The sequence below is a fragment of the Littorina saxatilis genome, linkage group LG3, assembly GCF_037325665.1.
Source record: "Littorina saxatilis isolate snail1 linkage group LG3, US_GU_Lsax_2.0, whole genome shotgun sequence".
Classification (NCBI taxonomy): Eukaryota; Metazoa; Mollusca; class Gastropoda; order Littorinimorpha; family Littorinidae; genus Littorina; species Littorina saxatilis.
Genome location: NC_090247.1, coordinates 54144435 through 54168522, shown reverse-complemented (window position 1 = coordinate 54168522; position 24088 = coordinate 54144435). Strand labels below are relative to the sequence as shown.

At 40.2% G+C, this 24088-nt stretch overlaps 2 protein-coding genes across 2 annotated transcripts in view; one reads left to right on the top strand and one right to left on the bottom strand.

The window, feature by feature from the left end:
* Positions 1-215: 215 nt before the first annotated feature.
* Positions 216-12620, bottom strand: LOC138962681 (peroxiredoxin-1-like). Its single transcript, XM_070334599.1, has 6 exons — positions 12403-12620; positions 5659-5776; positions 4064-4180; positions 3077-3199; positions 2095-2260; positions 216-1005 (listed from the first exon to the last, which is right to left on the bottom strand). The coding sequence occupies exons 1-6, from the start codon at positions 12572-12574 to the stop codon at positions 931-933; spliced, it is 771 nt and encodes a 256-aa protein (XP_070190700.1). The 5' UTR covers positions 12575-12620; the 3' UTR covers positions 216-930.
* Positions 12621-12989: 369 nt separating this feature from the next.
* LOC138962673 (coiled-coil domain-containing protein 181-like) overlaps positions 12990-24088 on the top strand; it is a 40863-nt gene continuing 29764 nt past the window's right edge. The window contains exon 1 of the mRNA XM_070334587.1: positions 12990-13120. The gene's annotated coding sequence lies outside the window, so the exon portion shown is untranslated. The remainder of the gene's footprint in view (positions 13121-24088) is intronic.

The window sequence follows — 24088 nt, the reverse complement described above, 5'->3', positions numbered from 1 at the left end:
AAAAGAAAGAAAAAAGAATCCAAATGACGTCAAAAAAAAAAAAAAAAAAAAAATACAGTAAAACAAATTTTCTGTAACTGTTGAGACTCTGACAAAAAAAATGTTTTACAATTTTTTTGGTATCAGTTATGGTTTGAAAGCAGTTGCTCACACAACATCAAAACCCTGTGTTCCCTTTCATTAGTATTTTTTATTTTCATTAGTATTTTTTACCCCCCCCCCCCCCCCCCCCCTCAGTAACCTCAACAATGACCTTAATGCCATTTTTCAGTCAGCTTTACCTTACAGAGAAATGAAATGGCACCTGTGAATTAATAGTTTTAACCAAAGAGGAGAGCATAACCCATAAGAGTGAGAAACAGAACAACAAAAACCAGTAATTAAAAACACATGTAAAGACAGAGAGAACAAAATAAGAATAAATGTTCACCTAACTCAAATCGTACTGCTGTGACCCAAAAAATCTTATTCATAACAAATAACTCGAGCACAGCAAAATTAGACAGTGCATTACCAGGCTATTTATTACCTGAACCAGCTGTAGATTATTCACAACACAAACACAGCAGAAGTTATTCATGGGACTAATGATTCACACACTGTTTCAAAAACACAAAAACAAAGCATCTGCCATACAATGTAAAATACATTAATGCTAACATCCCATGTATTGATGCTTTTAATGTTTTGCTTTGTTTTTTTATAAAAATTTTTTTAAAGAAAATATTGTGTCCGATTCAGCTTCAGAATAACATTCTGTTTTTCTATGCATGTATGACCATCATGAAACTAGACTGAAAAAGAAAACTTGCGTCCATTTAAAAAATGCTGAAAATCTGCAAACACAATAAATGACAGGCCATATCTCGCTCAAAGCTAGCAAAGGAAACGTATAAAAATAATGACAAGAATGACTGATGACTGTGGATTTTACAGTTCCTCCTTGTTCTCGGGCTCCTTTTGTTTCTTGAAGTATTGTTTCGACTGTTTAGGATCAGGAATGATCTGCAAAGGAAAAAACAACACATACCATGAGTTACGTTTGTGTATCTCTGCAAACTAAGCTCACCATTCTACTGACCTCACAGATCCGTTTTCCTTTTTCTGTTTCAAATTTTAACTGCGACTTTCTTCAGTGCACTCGGAACAAACTGCTTATGACAACATCACTGAGTTATATCAAACACCTATTATCAACAACAAAACAAAAACAAACACACACACAAAAACAAGAAACACCTGAAGAAATACCACCTGTTTTATTCCTTTGCAAATTTATAAAAAACCTTACAAGATTGTGTTTGTTTGTAAATTGGTTCTTCTTTGAAAAAAAATTACATTCTGTTTGCACAGGGAAACAAGAAGTGCACAAACACAGTGGCAGGGTTTCATTTACTAGTGCGTCCTGCGCCATTGGCGCATTAAATCTGAAAATGTCCCATCACAATTCCCTTCAGTGCGTCAAAGGGCGCATTGAGATTACATACCAGTGCGCCACCAAATGTACACTTTACATCGGATTACACACACACACACACACATATATATAACACGATATAGCGGCTTATTCTCAGATGGCACCATATTGCACCATTTTGCATCTTTGGTCAAAACGCGTTCAGGCCTCTTTTGCGCTTCTTCCCTTCAACTATGTCCCATCGGAATTTGATTGAGGGGGACAAATGTCCCATTGCCTTTTTCTCCCAGGCTAAAACGTAAAACACTCAGTCCTGCACACATACTGTCTGTTCCATGTGGGAAATGAACGTGCTAACTCAGGTAAAGCAGAGATAACTCACTCAGTGTTAATACCGTTCTTGTAGTGTGTACCCCTCTTTGGCATTTTATTACTTTAATACTTTTTTCCCATCAATTTCAGCACCTCCCTTTAGTTCCAGAAAACTCTAAACCCCCAGAAATCTAAAACTTATTCCAAGCTTGTACTGAGAACAATACTAGAAATCCAAAATTTATTCCAAGCTTACATTGAGAACAATATTATTCTATCATTACTCACCCACACAACATTCTCATCACACACTCTAGCATGCCATGGCTCACTCTTAAGAAAGCATCATGGCAAAATAGTATTACCGTATCACTGCCAGGCTTCCATCCAACTGGGCAGACTTCACCGTGAGAATCTGTGTACTGGAAGGCCTGAACCAATCGCAACGTCTCCTCCACAGAGCGTCCCACAGGCAAGTCGTTCATGGTGATCTGCCGCAAGATTCCCTTGGGGTCAATGATGAACAAGCCTCTGCAAAAACAAGGAGATAGGGGTTTTGGATTATTTTGAATAAAAGATGTGTGCATCAGAGGTTATGATTTTGTAAGAAGGACTGTAGTTTGAAACCAGATATGCATAGTTTTGACTAACCCGAGATGTGTAAACCATTGCACTTTACCTATCTGTCTGGTAGTTTCGCTCAATCTGATACGACCCTCTTCCCCCCTTATGGCAGAATTTCCAGATTTTTTGTTCACCACATCTTCTTCTTCTTCTTCTGCGTTCGTGGGGTGAAACTCCCAAGTACACTCGTGTTTTTTGCACGAGTGGAATTTTACGTGTATGACCGTTTTTTACCCCGCCATTTAGGCAGCCATACGCCGTTTTCGGAGGAAGCATGCTGGGTATTTTCGTGTTTCTATAACCCATCGAACTCTGACATGGATAACAGGATCTTTTTCGTGCGCACTTGGTCTTGTGCTTACGTGTACACACGGGGGTGTTCGGACACCGAGGAGAGTCTGCACACAAAGTTGACTCTGAGAAATAAATCTCTCGCCGAACGTGGGGACGAACGAACTCACGCTGACAGCGGCCAACTGGATACAAATCCAGCGCGCTACCGACTGAGCTACATCCCCGCCCTGATCACCACATCTGAAAATGTACCTCCATTTTCAAGACTCCCTTCTTTTATCAGATTTTTGGAGGTCCCAAAAGGGGGTTCCACTGTATATCTCATGGTTTTTAACGACTTCTTCCATCCATCATTAGACCAATGTTTTTTGGACGATGCACTAAAAATTACACAGATGCTCAACAACACACAACGGAGATCATATCTACCTGAGACTGTGACCGAGGTCCTGCAGGTAAACACCGTAGGCCTTGGCGATGTCATGGGTGATGTCTGACAGCAGGGGGATCTTCAGCGGTCCCAGACCTCCCTGATTGCGAGGAGTGTTGATCCTAATTTGTCACAGAAAACACAAACATGTATATATACACATACATGCCATGAAATTATCGACTCTTTCCCCTGTGTTTGTAAGTTGATCCTAATTTGTCACAGAAAACACACATATTCATGCCATGAAAAGATCGACTCTTTCCCCTGTGTTTGTAAGTTGATCTTAATTTGTCACAGAAAACACACATATATATATTCATGCCATGAAAAGATTGACTTTTTCCATTGTCCTTGTTTTATCCTGTTTTCCTGATTGTTAGTTTAGTTTGTTGTTGTTGTTCTTTATTTTTCTGACCTAAACGCAGTTAAAAAGAAAAGCATCAGTGCTGCTCTCACAGCCTTTGAAAAAAAAAAAGATTACTTAGGATAAGCAATCACAAAAATACAAACATATTAACGCAAAATTGAATACTGCACTTGACACAATTGTCATAACCGGGACAAAAGTTTGTATGAGTATGAGTCTTTTGAATGCCAGACAAAGCGTCATCTCCACTGGAGACAGACTAATTACACAAGCATCACACCCATTTGACGCCACAAGGCCACCATTTTCTTCAGGGATGGCCAAATCGTCCGCCCGATTGCCATGGGTGAGTCAACAATCTGCCGGGCTAGTAGAAACCGCCTGGCTGGCCAGTGAACATTCTGTTCAAATGCAACACTTCTGGTTGTGCTATCTAGTTTCAAAACGTTATAAACACTGCAGATGCAGCAACTGTGGTGTGTACTGGGCCAGTGAAATTTCTGACGTGCTAATGACTTTTTGTAAGTTACTCGCCCAGCTGGCGAGTTTAAATTTTGAGATTTGACCATCCCTGTTCTCCATATTTTTCCTCATTCTAGTGGACATTACAACTCACCAAGCAAGATGGGTGAACTGGGAATCCACGGAGCAGGCCACAACCTCAGTGTTGATCTTCTTGAATTTGTCTGCACTGTCGCTGAAGGCTACAATCTCTGTGGGACATACAAATGTGCTGCAACCAGAGCACAAGAATGGATTAGATACACTGTGTTCTAGTGACTCCTGCCCCATAACCAAGTTTGCTGACGACACTGGACTGACCGGACTGCTGACTGTTGACGACGACTCTGACTACAGGCAGGAGGTAGATAGGTTTGTGGGGTGGTGTGAAAACAACTATTTAGAGCTTAATGTGGGGAAGACAAAGGAAATGATAATGGACAACAGGAGGGGGGAACATGTACACAGGGAGATAGTGATCAAGGGGGAGGTCGTAGAGAAGGTAGAGCAGTATAAGTATTTGGGGGTGATTATAGACAATAAGTTGACATGGAAACCAAACTCTGATGCCCTTGTGAAGAAACTCCACTCTCGCCTGTACTTTTTGAGAAAACTCAGGTCTTTTAACATCAGACAAGAAATCCTTCAGATGTTTTACACTTCAACGTGCAATAGTGTGTTGTACTTTGGCTCCGTGTGTTGGGGTGGCAACATCAACAAGCAAGACAGGGATAGATTAGATAAATTCATCAGGAAAGCAAGTGGGGTGGTTGGGAGGAAGCAGGACAATTTCACATCAACACATGAACGACGACTGACTGACAAGGTACAGAAGATTTTGGCTGACGACTCGCACCCACTCAGACCGGAATTTGACAGTAGACGGACAGACAGGAGCAACAGATTCAGACAACCAACCGCAAGATCCACACGCTACAGAAATTCGTTCATTCCATCTGCAATTCAGATCTTCAATTCTCAGGTGGGGCGGTAGATGCTGGTGTTGTCGCTCTGATGCACGGGGTCAGTGTTCTGTATTGTTTCAGTATTGTTGATTTTGTTTTGCATTCTACTCTCTTAATCTTAGACAATATGTGATAACCGGCAAGGTGCTGACTTTCTTTTGTGCATTGTTGATGGTGAATGCATGTTAATTTATTTTTAATATACTTTCTTATGTGATAACCAATGTGCTATATTTTCTCAGGACAAAGAACAAATGTTTATTTTGAATGTTTTATGTATGTTATTATTACGGACACAAACACTCAGCAATGTAATTTCTCTTTTAGAGATTAATAAAGTTATTGTATTGTATTGTATTGTAAAAGTGATAAAAATGTCCACATTGGAACAAGAATTGTTCTGACACATCCTTGTCGAGAATTAACCAACAGATAAACCTGACAGTGGAAGTGACACATTACAAAAAAGTATGGAAGGATACTGCTATTTATACTAAACAGCGCAAAGTCAACATAGTGTGTAAAATGGACTTATATTCATTTCAACTAAGGTAATCCAACAAACACTTTTCATGCAAGCTGTGAAAAAAACACCTAACTGCCACACTTAAGTGAAGGGATAATACAATACTTTTAATCAGGTTACTGTAGGCATTAAAGTCTCCAATTTTCTCTTGTCTTTTTTTGCTATACATGTATCCCTTAAAAAAAATCCTGCATCAAATACAATGAAATGCCCACTCACAAATCCAAGGGGTAGAAGAAGAAAACAAGGTATTTGCCGCGGTAGTCTGACAGCTTGATGTCTTTGAATTCACCATTCACCACAGCAGTGCCGTTCCAGTCTGGGGCTGGCTTGGAAACTGTAAGAAATCAATGGCATAGCTTGAGTAACTGAAAGCAGAAAGTGTATTTATTGATCAGCTTTGCACTTTCTACTTTTGGCGCACTTACTTTGACTTAACAAGTAACAGTGTTTTAATTTCATATATTACAATCTGGAGCAGGTTTAGAGATTAAATATCAACCAATAACAACATTAAAAAAAGTAATAATAATCTTATTTCATGGTGATAACTTGACTGCCATGTTATTTAACACGAAAGCTGGTCTTTAAAAAACCTGTAATGTGTAAACCATTTATCCAAGTCACCTGTTTGCTGCCAGGAAATATCAATTTGTATCCAAAGCTTGACCTGTTATTGCAGTATTTACCTAAAATTGACAACCTACAGTGTGCCTTTGATATGTAGTTAAATATATACTATATACTGTGTGTTTGTGTGGTATTATATATTTAACTATATACCACACAAACACACATTGTTTGTTTGTTGTTTTTGGCTCACGTAAGTGTAGCCTATGCGATGATAAACTTTGTCTGTCTGTGTGTGTGTGTGTGTGTGTGTGCGTGCGTGCGTGTGTGTGTGTGTGTGTGTGTGATAGAAACTTTAACATTTCAGAGTCTATGGATAAAGCTCGCATAAGAAGATTACGTCTCGGTCAAAAGTGTTTGACGTGTGTGATAGAAACTATTTGAAGACGTCACATTATGACGTAAGAGGGTTAGACGTCACGCAAAGGAATTACTGAAAGTCTCGATCATTGTTATTGTGAGCGGGCCGAGACTAGTTGGCAGATCCAGGGTCTCGCTTTCTTGCACAGTTTCACCTATGCTTACTGTGTGTGTGTGTGTGTGTGTGTATGTGTGACGGAGTGATTGAGTTTGTGTTACTGTTTGTCGATTTCTTACGTGAGCCTTGAAGGCTTCGCCTCTTGTTCTTTTTCTGTTGTTATTTTGGTCTTCAAGGGGAACACATTTCCATATCATCAGTTGTGAAAACACAACGACAACATCAAATTAACTTAGATGCTATCTTGCAAGAGAAGAGATCCCAACAGAAAGGGATAATTACAAGCCCCATTGACTGTGTATCCTGCAGCATATTGTCATTATTGATTTCCTCACTGTGCCATGCAGAGATAAGGCCAACAAAAAAAAATTGTCTGTTTCTGGTCACCCGACCGACCCTAAATTTCGGCGCCGACCCTAAACTTTTTTTTTCCAAACTCCAAAATTTTGGTTTTTTTGGTGGTGGTAAAGGACAGGGTGAGAAAATGAACAACAAAAACGTGTGAAAACGAAAGTCCGCTGACAATTTGTAAATGTGTTGAGTGTCTTGTCTCTATGTATAGTGAATCCAGTCTCTTTGCGCGATTTTTAAAGTTAGTTTTATTGGTCTACATTTGGGGTTAAAAAATAAAAAAATAAAAAAAAATAAAAAAAAAATCCCGACCTACCGACCCTATTTTTTTTAGCCATGTTACCAGAAACAGACAATTTTTTTTTTTTGGCCTAAGCCTCAGACATGACACACAACGATACGCACAACATCCGTGTGAACAGATGGTGCAGGGAAATTAAATGATGTGTGTAACAAACGTTACACGGGATACTTTTGTTGAAGAATACAGTTACAGCTGGCAAGCTGTTGGTGAGTCTGGTGATACAAGGGAGACAATCTAATGACGTGTGTGTGTGATCGAATGTGCCCTTGTGTAAATTGTTCGTGTGTGTGTGTGTTGAACAAAACAGCACTATCAGCCTCTGATATATATATAACATTTTTTCTTCTTCCAGTTACAGTGGAACCCCCCCTTTTACGACCTTCAAAATTCTAATAAAATCGGCCTGGTCTTAAAACTAAACCGAGGGAGTCTTAAAACGGGGGTAATTTAACAGAGGTTATGAACAGAAAACGTGAAAAAACAAAGTCTTAAAGCTAAAAGGGAGGAAGTCTTAAATTGGGGGTCTTAAAAAGGGGGTTCCACTGCAGTAGCCAAAGTCCTAAGGTATTATTATTGCCACTTAGAGGTGAAGCGAGGTCAAAAAAGCACCAACAACAAACAAAAAGCGAGTTGCTTATTTTAAGGTATCATTTTAGGTATCATTTAGAATGGCAAGTCCTTCAATTTGTCAGATTTTAAAATGGCGCTCTGGCTCATTTGAAAAAGATTGTCATGTTGTGTTGAACAGCCAATTTTGAGCAAATCCAAAAACAAAGAGACTGCCAACGTTCCAAAATTCAGAAGATAATTTCATGAAGATAAGTTTCACTTTCAATCAATCAATCAATATGAGGCTTATATCGCGCGTATTCCGTGAGTACAGTTCTAAGCGCAGGGATATTTTAATTTTTTTTTTTTTAAATTTTATGCAATTTATATCGCGCACATATTCAAGGCGCAGGAATTTATGTATGCCGTGTGAGATGGAATTTTTTTACACAATACATCACGCATTCACATCGGCCAGCAGATCGCAGCCATTTCGGCGCATATCCTACTTTTCACGGCCTATTATTCCAAGTCACACGGGTATTTCAGGGTGAAATTTCATGAAGATAATTTCAGGATGAATTTCATGAAGATAATTTCTGGATAAAAGTCGCTTGTTCATTTCAATGCTTGTTGTTCTCTCAGGTGCCAGGAGAACGGCGTACACCTCTCCCTCTGACCGGCACGGTTGGCCTAGTGGTAAGGCGTCCGCCCCGTGATCGGGAGGTCGTGGGTTCGAACCCCGGCCGGGTCATACTTAAAGACTTTAAAATTGGCAATCTAGTGGCTGCTCCGCCTGGCGTCTAGCATTATGGGGTTAGTGCTAGGACTGGTTGGTCCGGTGTCAGAATAATGTGACTGGGTGAGACATGAAGCCTGTGCTGCGACTAATCTGTCTTGTGTGTGGCGCACGTTATATGTCAAAGCAGCACCGCCCTGATATGGCCCTTCGTGGTCGGCTGGGGGTTAAGCAAACAAACAAACAAAAACCTCTCCCTCTGACCCTCGAACACGGGGAGCTGGCCGGCTGCACCAGGAGTACGCCCTCCACCCAGCCCTTTCAAACTCATTTTCCCCCCGCACAATCTCCGAATGGAATAAGTTGCCAACACTGGTATCGTCGGCCCCCTCCCTGGAGTCGTTTCGCTCCTGTCTTGGCGGCAGTCTCCTGCAGTCGGGCATGAGAGCCCCTTGAACGCACTCTCCCCTGTACATAGTTTTAAACCTCCCCACCTTTTTAATCTCCCTGTTTGCCGGAGCTAGCCACTCTCGGTAACAGTGACTCGACCGCAGGACTCTGAGACGTTCGCAAGAACCCAGTCCTCTACGAAAGAAGAAGAAAAGAAAGGTTCCGTTAAACTCTCGCTTACTCTATTACACATGCCGTATGCATAATGAGCGATTAGTTCCCTTTGGTTATTGTATAAGTTTTATTTTTAATCATCAAATATGCACTAATCATTGGCATTGCCTCACTTGGGTCTTCCCAGCAGCAATTTTATCAGCTAAGTTCATTATCTGTATCATAAGTGATTGTCTATCCACTTAAAATGACACCAGGTCAAAATACAGTGAATGTAATGTACGTTTTGTTCTGTCATGAAATTTGGAGTTGCCTGCACTGTTGCCGCTTAGGATAATTCCTTCTTCGACGCATGTAAACAAAATGCATTCCAAGCGTTCATACAGTTCATTCCGTGACTCCAAAGGGTTCTAAAATGACGTGTTATGCTTAGAAGTGCAGGTTCTACAGGCTCTGAATTCTGAGCTATGAATTTAACACACTAAAGTTCAAGATTACCCATGCAAGCGAACTTGCAGTTACACACATTTACTGCCACTCTCAGAGACATGTACAGGGGCGGAGCAGTTAAGCCCAAAGGGAGGGGTTACAGCCTGGAATCCAGGGGCAATCAATCAATCAATCAATGAGTCTTATATCGCGCATATTCCGTGGGTACAGTTCTAGGCGCTCTGCAGTGATGCCGTGTGAGATGAAATTTTATACGGCCAGTAGATTGCAGCCATTTCGGCGCATATTTACCTTTCACGGCCTATTATTCCAAGTCACACGGGTATAGGTAGACAATTATTAACTGTGCCTAAGGCCAAGAAAAAAAAATTGTCTGTTTCTGGTCACCCGACCGACCCTAAATTTCGGCGCCGACCCTAAACTTTTTTTTCCAAACTCAAAATTTTTTTGATTTTTTTTGGTGGTAAAGGACAGGGTGAGAAAATGAACAACAAAAACGTGTGAAAACGAAAGTCCGCTGACGATTTGTAAATGTGTTGAGTGTCTTGTCTCTATGTATAGTGAATCCAGTCTCTTTGCGCGATTTTTAAAGTTAGTTTTATTGGTCTACATTTGGGGTAAAAAATAAAAATAAAAAAAAATAAAAATAAAAATCCCGACCTACCGACCCTATTTTTTTTAGCCATGTTACCAGAAACAGACAATTTTTGGGGGGGCCTAAGCAATTTTGCCAGGAAAGACCCTTTTGTCAATCGTGGGATCTTTAACGTGCACACCCAATGTAGTGTACACGGGGGGAGGTTCGGACACCGAAGAGAGTCTGCACACAAAGTTGACTCTGTGAAATAAATTTCCGCCGAACCTGGGATCGAACTCACGCTGACAGCGGCCAATTGAATACAAATCCAGCGCGCTACCAACTGAGCTATATCCCCGCAATGCCTTGTTGGGAGGTCTGGGGGGGCTGAAGCTGAAGAATTTTAGCTATTTTATAAACAATATGTGGCTTATCCTTGACCTTGATTTTAAACAACATCAACTACTGGTGTCAGCAGCCACTCATTATTTTTTTAAAGTTTAATTTAAAGTTAGTATTAAACAAGAAGAGCAAACGCTCGATCGAGTCACTTTCGCAGTTCTGAATATTATATGAGGCATCAGATGGACAGGAAGAAATTGCTATTCACAACACAATACAGATGTAAATAATTTGATGTAAAGAATAATCCTATAAAGTTTGAATCAAATCCGATGAATAGTTTCAGAGATATGATATTTCAATTTTTTTCCTTCAAGACATACCTGTGACCTTGAAAAAGGTCAAAGGTCACCAAAGCAGACGTCAAAGTGTAGAGGTCACTGGGAGTCACGTTCACATAAAATTTGAGCCCGGTCACTTTTATAGTTTCCGAGAAAAGCCCAACGTTAAGTTGTGTGTTGCCGAACAGAAAAGGCTAGTTATCTCCCTTGTTTTTCTGATAACGTTCGTAAAAGGCTACAGATGTAAATACTTTGATGTAAAGAATAATCCTACAAAGTTTCAATCACATCCGATGAACTTTGTCAAAGATATAAAATGTCTAATTTTTCCTTTGACGCTGACCTGTGACCTTGAAAAAGGTCAAAGGTCAACGAAACCATCGTTAAAGTGTAGAGGTCATTGGAGGTCATGACTAAACAAAATATGAGCCGGATCGCTTTGATAGTTTCCGAGAAAAGTCCAACGTTAAGGTGGTGTCTACGGACGGCCGGCCGGCCGGCCGGACGGCCGGCCGGCCGGACGGCCGGCCGGACGGCCGGCCGGACAGACTAACACTGACCGATTACATAGAGTCACTTTTTCTCAAGTGACTCAAAAATGGCAATTTATCTTCACTGATAGATCTGCTCCCGACATCATATAGTATGGTTAGAAGGAAGACATGTTGCATAGGATTGGCAGTTAAAACTGTACAAAAATGATACTGATTAAACAATTACCTATTCCCCCGGCTTTACAGCCAGAAACAAGAACAAAATTCACAGACAGAATTTTTATTTCATTTTATTTATTTTTTTACAGCCGAAGGAGGGGAGGGGTTCCGGTACCCCTGAAACCACCCCCCTAATCCGCCTCTGATGTATATGTGAGTTTTACACTTGCATGACACAAATTCACTGTGGGGTAGATTAATGAAGAATATAACTTATAAGATATAAATACATATATATACACTTGCAAGTTTTTAAATTATACTTGTATCACTATCAGTGTGAACACAGAGAGACATCATTCCAACACATGCAACAAGGACTGGGTGGCTGAGTGGTAAACGCACTTGCCTCGGAAGCGAGAGGTTGCGAGTTCGACCCTGGGTCAGGGCGTTAGCAATTTTCTCCCCCCTTTCCTAACCTAGGTGGTGGGTTCAAGTGCTAGTCTTTCGGATGAGACGAAAAACCGAGGTCCCTTCGTGTACACTACATTGGGGTGTGCACGTTAAAGATCCCACGATTGACAAAAGGGTCTTTCCTGGCAAAATTGTATAGGCATAGATACAAATGTCCACCAAATACCCGTGTGACTTGGAATAATAGGCCGTGAAAAGTAAATATTCGCCTTAATTGGCTTGAGATTTACTGGCCGATGTGAATGCGTGATATATTGAGTAAAAAATTCCATCTCACAGGGCAGAAATTAATATGTAAAGCGCTTAGAGAACGTCAAGCGCTATATAAATCGCCCCATAGGCATACATACATACATCTGAAAATAACCGTTCTCCGCTAAAACAAAATGGCACAAATATCTGCCAGACTGAAATAACGTCAGAAACTTGTTCCAATTCCTCATAAGTAAATAATTCAAATTTGGTCAACAACACTGCTGCATGTTTGTGCACAGAAATTGTGCATACTCACTGACAGCTTGGCTCCACTGAATGGTGTGCCCAGTTGTCCTTCGGGTTTCCTGGGGATAAACGTGTCCCCCGCCGTACGACTGGCATGCTTCTTCACCAGCTAGGCCAGGCGAGAACAAAAACAAGACACAAAACCCGGCAGAAACAGCAAGGTACGCCATGCTAGCAGACATCGTCTTCTAACACGTTGATGTTGTGCTGTGGAAAAACTATGGGTCTTGCAATAGCACATCTTTTGATGACGTCATCAACAATTTATTTGATTTCTTCCAATAACTACATTCATTTTCAAATATATTTGTTTCATAAATAATAGATTACCATGAATATTATAGCAAGCCCAACACGTGATTTTGTTATTTTTCTTGTCATACACACGGATCAAGTGATCGGTGCAGATAAAATGACGCCATTGGTTTTTGGTGTTGTAACTAAATTACGCAAATGGAGGTTTCGTATAAAACGTGTGGCTGTCAACTTAGTAAACCTTCTTCATGAAAAATAAGAAAAAAAATAAAAAATTTGAAGTTATCATAACCTTATGAGTCTCGAGAAACTATCATCACAACAGACATAAAGGGAATAAATGCGAAAATAAACAGCGTCGCCCACAACAACGCTGGACAACACACTTGAGAAATGGCTGACGTTCTGCTGCTGAACACAACTTGAAATCGACTCGTTTTAACCATGGTTTTATGACAAAAGGCTCAATCCTGGTAAGCAAAGTTGACATATTTTATATCCTTCTTTTTTTATGCATATGTGCGCTGTGGCTTCTTCACAGGAGCTGCAAAAAATCCTCTTTTTGCGAAGGAAGTGTAAGCAGATCTATCATTTTATGGGAACACTTGACGTGCGTGCTTTTGATTTGCGTGGTTGCTGGGGTCAAAGACTAACCATGTCACACAGAACTGTGTCTGTCTGTGTTTTGGTAAGTGCTTGGCTCGTGCAAGCTCGGGGTTTACAGGCATTCAGTATTTCAAACACAGCAAGTTTGAGGTGAATGTTGTGAACTGTACTCATTTAGTCATTGCACCCCCAGAAAAGGGGCCTGACTTGTAAAGTTCTACTTCTACTCTCGGGAAAAGGGAGCCTTTTCAGACATCTTGAATGACTGCCATCAATTGTTTTTGGGTAATCTTGAACTTTAGCGTGTTAAATTCATAGCTCAGAATCCAGTGACATTCTTGACTTATTTTTGACACAAGTCCATGTAAGCAAGCCAAAGAACATTTGTCGTGAAATTAATTGACGGATTGAACTCCAAACTTAAGCATAATTAATTCATTTGGTTGTTCAATCGACGAAAATGCACCGAAAATGGCGTACGTTGTCAAACATGGGACATCATTTACACGAAAGAGTTGTCTCCCTTGTTCGCTCACACGGATAATTCCTTCTTTGACCCATGTAAATGAAATGCATTCGTACAGTTCATCAGAGTTCATTCCGTAACTTCAAAGGGATCTAAAATGACTTGTTATGATTACAAGTGCAGGTTCTACAAATTTGGAGACTTAAATGCCTCTGAATTATGAGCTATGAATTTAACACGCTAAAGTTCAAGATTACCTGTTTTTGGTAATGTCAAGCACCCTCGCTGAGTTGTATGTTTGCTTCTTGCCAAGTTTATTCTATGTGATACAGGCGAACTCTTAAGACGAATCACTGGGGATCGGAAAAAAAGTTCGTCTTAACCAAAATTCGTATTAAGAAAATTGATTGATTTTATTTTATTATATTTTTTTTTAAGTCTTGTACATTTTATAGTGTTTCAATTTGTTTCTTTCGCAACTTTCATGCTGCTTCACGTTTAGACAATAAAGTGACATATTCAGTTACATGTTCATGTGTGTCTCATGTTGAGTGATGATTGTTGAGTTTGAGTGAGAGTGAGCACACAGATGTTTCATCCAGTTGTTACGTTTTTGGTCACACACACGCACACACTGACACTGTCCACATTCGCGGTGTTCCTATCATTTGTCCGGAATCACTTACCTTGGCGACGGGTAGCAAACCTTGGCCAATTTAGTTTTTTTGTTGTTGTTGCAACATGATGTTCAAATCCAAATCGAAAGCACTGACTGACTGATAAACTATCGCGAACCGGCGAACGCAAACGTTGAGAGTGTGGTTTCCCTTGTCCAAGGGAAACCACTCTGGCATCTATATTTTTTGGCAATGGCTTCCGTTCTAAACATTGATGTTTCGTTTTTGGTATTCGCGAAGGAAATAAACGTCAGTCAGTCATTCATGTTCAGTGTCTGAGCTATCAATCACTTTGATTCTAAATTTGAAATTGTTTTGTGAGTACAGTGTAATCAGTTTAACTTTATTCAGTGATCGGTTGAGCAATGGTTCAAGCAGTCGACGCAAGGGAAGACTTTGACACATGTATTCAAACTTCTCAAATTCCCATGATATGTCGATCTCGGGACGAGTTTAAAGATTTCGTCATAAGCGTGAGTAAATTACAGACATTATGCATGCTTGGGAATCCAAAAAGTGCTCGTTATAAGCATAAATTCGTTATAAAGAATTCGTTTTAAGCATTTTTTTTAAGCATGAAGAAAGAGGTATTCAGTTGGGAACTTAAAACTAATACGTTATAAGTCAAAATTCGTAACTAGCGTGTTCGTTTTAAGTGGGTTCGACTGTATATATGTCAGTGTTACAGTTACGTACAGCACTCAATCTGGCATAGTATTAAGTATAATAGTATTAATTCCTCATAAAATCGCAGCTCCGAAAGCCAAGCGTAGACCTGCCTGGTCCATTCTTGACAAGGAAATATATAGGTCACTTACCTCATTCATAGACTGAATGATTGTTCACTTTAAATTTTGACTGATCATGTATGTACATGCCTGCATGATTATATAAACATTGTAATGCCTGAATATTTGCCCAAGTTTTGCTGTGGCAAATACAAATGTGCGTTTAATATTGTTGCATAAACAGAATTGAACTGTTGAAGAAGAGTGCTGGATAGATCCACAATTTATATATATAATATATACAAGATAAATTGATGAGGCATCAACTTTCCTGCCATTCCCGGTGTCCATGATCGAGCTGTTCTTTACCAAAGCAATGTTACATGTTGATCTTGCCCCATCAGTGCATTTCGTCTGCTAGCTAGCTTGCAATACTTGGGGTAGCAGTTAATTCTGTTTTAGATGGAACCATGTTACATGAACGTGAAAAAACAATCATAAAAAGCCTAAAAGTAAACTATAATTCACTATCATTTTTAATATTGCTCTTACTTGAATAAACTTAGTACTGGTGTCTCTTTTGCATTGTTTTATGTTTATCTTTGTGTCATATTCTTCTTCTTCTTCTTCTTTCAATCTTTGATCATGGGCTTAACTCCCACGTTCACTCATGTTTTTAGCACGAGTAGATTTTTATGTGTATAACCATTTTTACCCCGCCATTCAGGCAGCATACGCCGATTTCGGGGGAGGCATGCTGGGTATTTTCGTGTTTTTATAACCCACCGAACTCTGACATGGATTACAGGATCTTTTCCGTGCGCACTTGGTCTTGTGCTTGCGTGTACACACAAAGGGGGTTAAGTCACTAGCAGGTCTGCACATAAGTTGACCTGGGAGATCGGAAAAATCTCCACTCTTAACCCATCAGGCGGCAGCGACGGGGATTCGAACTCACGACCTCCCGATTAGAAGGCTGACGTCTTACCACAGCGCCCCTCTTTGCAGTCATATTAATTACGCAGTAGGTGTGTGTGTGTGTGTGTGCGTGCCCGTGTGCGTGCGCATGTTTCTGTACTGGTGAAAATTTGAAACTTTTAGACTAAGTGCGAGTGACTATTTCAGTTCTAAAAAAACCCACATTGAACAGGTTAACTGGCATCGAAGGCAAATGTTTATTTAGGTAAGTCAATTGATACATAACGGCAGGAGATGTTGACCTGTGCTTTTTACGCCCATCATTTGTATCAGAATTGAGGACTGCTGGTTTATACGTACATATAAGAATTGTAAATAAATGTATTTTTGAGTCACTTGAGAAAAAGTGACTCTATGTAATCGGTCAGTGTTAGTCTGTCCGGCCGGCCGGCCGGCCGTCCGGCCGGCCGTCCGTAGACACCACCTTAACGTTGGACTTTTCTCGGAAACTATCAAAGCGATCGGGCTCATATTTTGTTTAGTCGTGACCTCCAATGACCTCTACACTTTAACGATGGTTTCGTTGACCTTTGACCTTTTTCAAGGTCACAGGTCAGCGTCAAAGGAAAAATTAGACATTTTATATCTTTGACAAAGTTCATCAGATGTGATTGAAACTTTGTAGGATTATTCTTTACATCAAAGTATTTACATCTGTAGCCTTTTACGAACGTTATCAGAAAAACAAGGGAGATAACTAGCCTTTTCTGTTCGGCAACACACAACTTAACGTTGGGCTTTTCTCGGAAACTATAAAAGTGACCGGGCTCAAATTTTATGTGAACGTGACTCCCAGTGACCTCTACACTTTGACGTTTGCTTTGGTGACCTTTGACCTTTTTCAAGGTCACAGGTATGTCTTGAAGGAAAAAAATTGAAATATCATATCTCTGAAACTATTCATCGGATTTGATTCAAACTTTATAGGATTATTCTTTACATCAAATTATTTACATCTGTATTGTGTTGTGAATAGCAATTTCTTCCTGTCCATCTGATGCCTCATATAATATTCAGAACTGCGAAAGTGACTCGATCGAGCGTTTGCTCTTCTTGTTATATTGTTAGGTTTGGCTGGTATTTTCCAGCAGTATATGCTATCTGACATAAAGAAAAAAAAAATGCTGCAAACACAAACCAGCAATCTGTTTGTCAGACTGATATATATTTCACTTGACAAAATTGATTACAATTATTTAGTTATGAATTAAGCGTGATTTATTTTTGGTTAATTAGAAGTGTTGTGTCTCATTATAACATATATCTTTTTTGTCGTGTTTATTGCAATTTTTTTATTTTTTATTCATGTAACCCTAGGGGGTTTTTGAAATAAATATTGACTTAACTTGACTTGAAAGAAATGTATGGAATAGGATTAGTCCATTCATATGCTTAATTTGGCCACAAGGTTGGAGTGACAGGTAGGAGTCAAGCTTTGTGATAGGTAACACTGATTGAACAGTGTCATGACTGCGTAATCACGAAACATTTATTTCCGGAATAGCTAATTTGTCCACAAATATGTTTGTCTGCCAAAAAATACCCCACTTATTTGAAGCATATATACATGATCTCTTCAGAAGATACTTGTTGCAGTAGTATTTGAGAGCTTTTAAAGTTGGATATCTAGTGCATGGGAATAGAAATGACACAAAAAATGCAAGCTAAATGTTAATTAATACAGGTGGTTTGTTTGACAAAGGTGCATGTGCCAGAGGTGCTTTTAAGTATATTTTTGTAGTTCTATTTTTATCTTTTTCTAAAAATGAGTAAATACCTGCAATAAAAAAAAGTAGTCTGTGATGTACATATGCATAAGTTACAGCTCCGTCCATCCATGGCATCTTGTGATATTTTGTCCAGACTGGGCCAATGAATGTGATGACGTCACTCGAGGCTCTGCCGAGAGTGACGTCATTATATTCTTTCACCCCGTCGAGACAAAATATCACGCGATACCATGAATGGAAGGAGCTGTAAAGTATATATGGCATGACCAAAGTAAAGAGAATTTGATGGGATGTGGAAACAAATCATTGGAAATTCACCATGGGCAATCAACCCAAGCCTAGAAGTTGTAGAACTATATTTTGTTTCAGTCTTGGCAAGGCCAGTTTTGTCCAGTTCCGGAAAAGACATCATGAATTCATTCACCCTGCCGAGACGAAAAAACAATTCCATGGATGAAAACGTATAAGCTTATATCCCGTGACGCATCAAATCTAAATTTTGTTTTGAAATGTCTTCACAACGTACAGATAACTTATAACAACATAATCGCCTTCACAAGACAGGAAAAACGCACACTTTGTTTTTCGTCTGCTACAAATCTAGTCTTGTTGGTTGACGGAGAGAATAAAGCTTCAATCGTACCTTCATCAACAGGAATAAATGCTCAATCCGCTGTCAGTTCGCAACTGAACCTTGGTTTTTTTCTTAAACTTTTTGGTTAACATTGAAACGGCAATCCAAAAGAGTGTTTCAGCTGTTTCAAGGCAGGCTCAGCTGTGAAATAATCAGTCTTGTGTCTCGGTCATGTAGGTACAGAGTTTGCTTCTGCAATCATTGTGTTTGTGTTGATGACGGCTTCATAAGACAAATCGGCGAATCTATCGTGAGGAAGACGTTTATGTACAACTACAAATCACCGAACCCAACCCATTTTTTGTGTGCATTTTTCTGAAGAATAAACTGCATGTGGTTAATTTCATCCGTTTAATGCTTGTCGAAACGAGCCATAAGGCTTTAGAATAAAAGATTTCACGCATTGCTTGGCCATCTGATCACAGATGAGGTCGCAGTTTGTAGGTTAAATCTATGAATCGGCCAGAGATAGATCTGCATTCCTGGTACGACCTTCCAGATTATCAACAGCGGGTTCATGGTCGGAATCAAGAGGTCAAATTTGCGTGGCTCCCAATCATTTCATAAAAGATTTCCATTTTCTTGTTTCTGCGGCTGCGCAAGTTATTTTGCCTAGGTCATGGCCGAACTTTAGGCCTACGGAGAAATATCGCTGGATATTTTCTCCCTAGATTAACAGAGACAAAGAAGGGAAGTCATGCTGTATATATATATACTAGATGAATACCCGCTTCGCCGGGTACGGCTGCGCCGGGAAGAAGTCGAGCCGAATACCCGGCTGCGCCGGGGACCCGGCTATGCCGGGTGTACGCCGGCTTTGCCGGCGCACCGCACGGAGGAAGGGAGACAAACGCGGCTGAAAACACTGGAGAAGATAAGGAAGAGTTACTGGGAATGGATCCAGAGAAAAACCAAAATCGGTTCAGCGCTGCGCGCTGAGAGCACGTGTTGAAATATCTCATCGATGAGGTTGTGTCCGGGGTGTAGCTGAATACGGTCTCCAAATTTGAAAAAGATCCACCGAGAACTTTGGCTTGGCATCGCGAACACACACACACACAGACAGACACAAGCCGTATATGTATATAGATATATATAGGCACATGCAGAGCATTACCACACATCGATTGCAATTTTCACTTCACAGTGTGCATATTCAGTTTGCTTTTCCATTTTGTTTCAAGGGAGGTGGGTGGCGGGTATAATTGGGGAAATAGTCTGTACAGTCGTAGTGTGTGACTGTATTCATGTTACCGTGATTAAAAATGGACTTTGCTAGCAGAAGACAAGTCTTAAATCCTCTGAGACATGCATGTTTATCAAACACCTTCCTGCAATAAAAGTCTGAATTAGGGGCTTGAAGCTCTTACAGGTACACATGCTCCAAAGTTCAATCCACAAATAATGTGTTGACTTTTTGTCTTTGTTTAGTGTATAGACAAAGGTACATGTACGTGTTTTTGGGTAACATCAAAGACAGCAGCAAGTGTTTTATAGGTTGAAATAAATCTTCAGATTTTATCTGTAAATTTATTCAATTTAATAAATAATAATAATAATAATGGTGATTTCTATAGCGCTTTCGAACACACAAAGCGCTTTACAAAAGCAATAACAACATCATTACCAGAATGACGCCATTGACGGAATAGAACACAATCATAAACACTTTACAACAAAACCAAAAACAAAACATAAATGTTACAAAAATCCAGAGGCTCTTACAGGAACGAACTCTCAGTATACACAACAATTATAATGCACAATTTAAAGATAACACGGACAACACTTTAGGTCAGTGTTTTTGGAAGTATAGGTGTGCTTGTTATTACATACATGAACCTATGTTTTATGTTTTATGTGTGTTGTCCTTTTGTCCAATTGTTGTTATTATGAGTTATTTCTAATATGCTGACTGTAAGCAAATGATAACAAGGCATGTCGAGAAAAAAGATATCAAGCATGAGCCTTTTAGGCGAATGCTGATATCGTTTGTGAGACATGACTGTTGTCATTTGCTAACAGTCCGCATATTAGAAATAACGGTTTTATTACCGTTTAATTCGACCAAAACAAATTTCGAAGCGACCCAGCGAATTAGACAGAACAGCCGCAATGGGAACTTGAGCGCTCCTACCTGATTATGTCTGTCAGTGTCAGTCAAAGAATTCTCGTGACCTGGGTCAGCCAATCAGAGTAATACTCCTGACGTGATGAATATTCACAGATCAAATGCGTTTGACACACAACAATCTCACAAGATAAACCATGTTTAACATGCGTTTCGGTTGCTTCGCTTTTTCTTGTTGAATAGAGGGCGACAGATTTAGAACCGACTCAAGACGGATGGGAAATGACATAAAGATACATTTGACGTAACGCGAGTGACGCAATTTCACTTGATTTTCCGAACTTAGGTAATTTAGATTTCAAGTGAGCGGGTCGGCATTTCACACTCAGAGGATGGGCGGTACCATGCTGTTCCATAAAGCACCCACTGACAAAACTCGCTTATCGGTTGTTTTTTTAGATAAAGAGAGTATTATCTGACAGGATTTGAAGTGTCATTCTTTAGAATAAATCACGCTGATATTGTTCATTTACATTTTTACTTTGTTTTGTCAATTTTTAGCTTGATATAGAAAAAGGGTCCCTGCCTGAACGTTATAACATTTAACGGGTCACCTAGAATCGGTCCTGATTGGTCAAAAAGCCATATGGAGCACTGAATTGGTAATAATATGAGTTATTTCTAATATGCTGACTGGGGAACATGTCAATACGTCCCAATACCATTACGTCCCAGTACCATTACGTCCCAGTACCATTACGTCCCAGTACCATTGCGTCCCAGTACCATTGCGTCCCAATACCATTGGGTCCCAGTACCATTGCGTCCCAGTACCATTACGTCCCAATACAATTACGTGCCATTGCGTCCCCGTACCATTAGGTCCCAATACTAGTGAATTTAATTTCTAAGATGTCACTGTAGCAGTGTAGCGACACGTTTTGTAATAAAAGTGCGTTTTGTAATAAATTTATTACAAATCGTGTTCGGATTACACATCTATCTATATATATATACGACTAGTGTCTGTCTGTCTGTCTGTCTGTTCGCGATGCATGGCCAAAGTTCTCGGTGGATCTTTTTCAAATTTGGACACCGTATTCAGCTACACCCCGAACACAACCTCATCGATGAGATATTTCAACACGTGCTCTCAGCGCGCAGCGCTGTGCGCACTGAACCGATTTTTGTTGTTGTTGTTGTCTGGATCCACTACCAGTAACTCTTCCTTATCTTCTCCAGTGTTTTCAGCCGCAATTATCTCCCTTCCTCCGTGTGGCGTCAATCCATATTTCCGTTACTACGTTACTATTTTTAGAAGGTCACTGCACGTTACTATTTTTAGAAGGTCTCCAGTGTTTTGCGCGTTTATCTTCTTTCCTTCGTGCGCCGGCGAAGCCGGCGTGTCCCAGGCGCATCCTGGTATTCGACTCTACTTCTTCCCGGCGAAGCCGATACCCGGCGAAGCGGGTAATCATCTAGTATAATATAAGGTAAGATACTCCGTACTTATAAAATCCACTGTTCATTTTCATCCTTTCGCTGACCTACTCTGTCGTACAATATCCATGCCACACACACACACACACACACACACACACAGACACAGACACAGACACACACACGCACACACACACACACACATTATGTTACACTCACCCAGCCAATGACTGTTTGGAATCATTTTGCGATCTTTTCTCTTGCAAATGAAAAGCAGCGGTGGAACATTTTATTTTCATCACAATGTTATAAATGGTGTAGCTATATTTTTGTGTACACAAAACTCAACTAGATAGATTTGAAAATTAAAGGCCAACAGATATGGACCTATTCCACACACACACACACACACACACACACTGCCCACCGCAGCGTTCAAGCATTGCTCAAGTAACAATTGTGTTGGGACGTAATGGTACGGGGACGTAATGGGATTCCTTTATGGGACGTATCGAGATGCAATTTTCTTGGGACCTATCGACACGCAATTTTGTTGGGACGCAATGGTACGGGACGCAATGGCACTGGGACCCAATGGTATTGGGACCCAATGGGATTGCTTAATGGGACGCAATGAGACGGCATTTTTTTGGGACGCAATGGTACCGGGACACAATGGTACTGGGACGTATTGGCATGACCCCGCTGACTGTTAGCAAATGATAACAGACATGTCGAGAAAAAAGATATCAAGCATGAGCCTTTTAGGCGAATGCTGATATCGTTTGTGGGACTTTTTTTTCAAATGAGCGGGTCGGCATTGCACACTCAGAGGATGGGCGGTGGCTTGCTGTTCCGTAAAGCACCCACCGACAAAACTCGCTTTTCGGTATTTTTTTAGATAAAGAGAGTATTATCTGACAGCATTTGAAGTGTCATTCTTTAGAATAAATCACGCTGATATTGTTGATTTAAACTTTTTACTTTGTCTTGTTAATTATGAGCTTGATAAACAAAAAGGGTCCCTGCCTGAACGTTATAACATTTAGATGGTCACCTAGAATCCGTCCTGATTGGTCAAAAAGCAAGGGGCACTGAATTTGTAATAAAATCGTTTACAGGCAGGCAGGGTGTGCCGAAGAAAATTGTCCATTTTTATGTAACATTTTATTGTTATTGTTCAACACCAAAGCTGTTAAGCAAAAAAGGAGAAGACATTGGGTTTTTGATTTTATCTAAAGTTCATGTGCATTCAAATGGAAAGAGCTCGAACAGCTGAGGGTGTGGGTGAATGCAGGAGGGAAGAGGAGAGGGGCGTTTTTATGGGTGACATTAAAGCCATATGTACTCGATGACTATACACGCTAATTGCTTTACCAACAGCTGGAGACATGCTAAATTAAGTTCCCTGCAAAATATTGTGGTCTAGGACCCCTTCAATGTTGAGATATGTTAATATTCATTTTGATCTGGATCGTCCTATTTATAGATTTGCCAACAGAGGTAGCGTTGACGCAAGGGAAATAACTCCGCGTCTTTGTTTACATCCAAAGTTTTTGAGACTCTAAAACAAGCTGTAATGCATGTATATGGTCCGCGCATGGCGACATATCGTCATTACATGGTCTTATGGTGCGTTTGACATCGATTATGGGCAAACTACACTTTGTAAACACGGGAGCGCGTACATATGCCTTTAAATACTTCATACTTCTGGCACATTCTGCTGCCCTACTTTCTCTTCCAAGCAGAAAACAAAGTATTGATCGTGCTGTGTTTTTTCTCCTCCCCTCAGTGGAAACCTGCAGCCATGCCTGGCTCTGGTTGTTTTGGTTACTGTCAACAATGTAATGCGTCCATTTCACATGAAGTTTTAACGTATCGAAAAAATTGATAGAAAAGTTCAGATCAATATTTTATCTCTAGACAGACTGTTTTCTTAATTGAAGTTTCAGGTTTTTTGACTCACATGCGAAGCAAAAGTGAGTCTATGTACTCACCCGAGTCGTCCGTCCGTCCGTCCGTCCGTCCGTCCGTCCGTCCGTCCGTCCGGACGTCCGTCCGTCCGGAAAACTTTAACGTTGGATATTTCTTGGACACTATTCAGTCTA

Bases quoted from the DNA above. Each gene is read 5' to 3' on its own strand.
- LOC138962681 (XM_070334599.1), bottom strand. From the start codon at position 12,574: ATGTCTGCTAGCATGGCGTACCTTGCTGTTTCTGCCGGGTTTTGTGTC. The intron at 3,200-4,063 runs GTGAGTTGTAAT...GTGACAAATTAG, and splicing joins CAGTTCACCCATCTTGCTTG to GATCAACACTCCTCGCAATC. The intron at 1,006-2,094 runs GTAATACTATTT...TTTCCTTTGCAG, and splicing joins GGAAGCCTGGCAGTGATACG to ATCATTCCTGATCCTAAACA.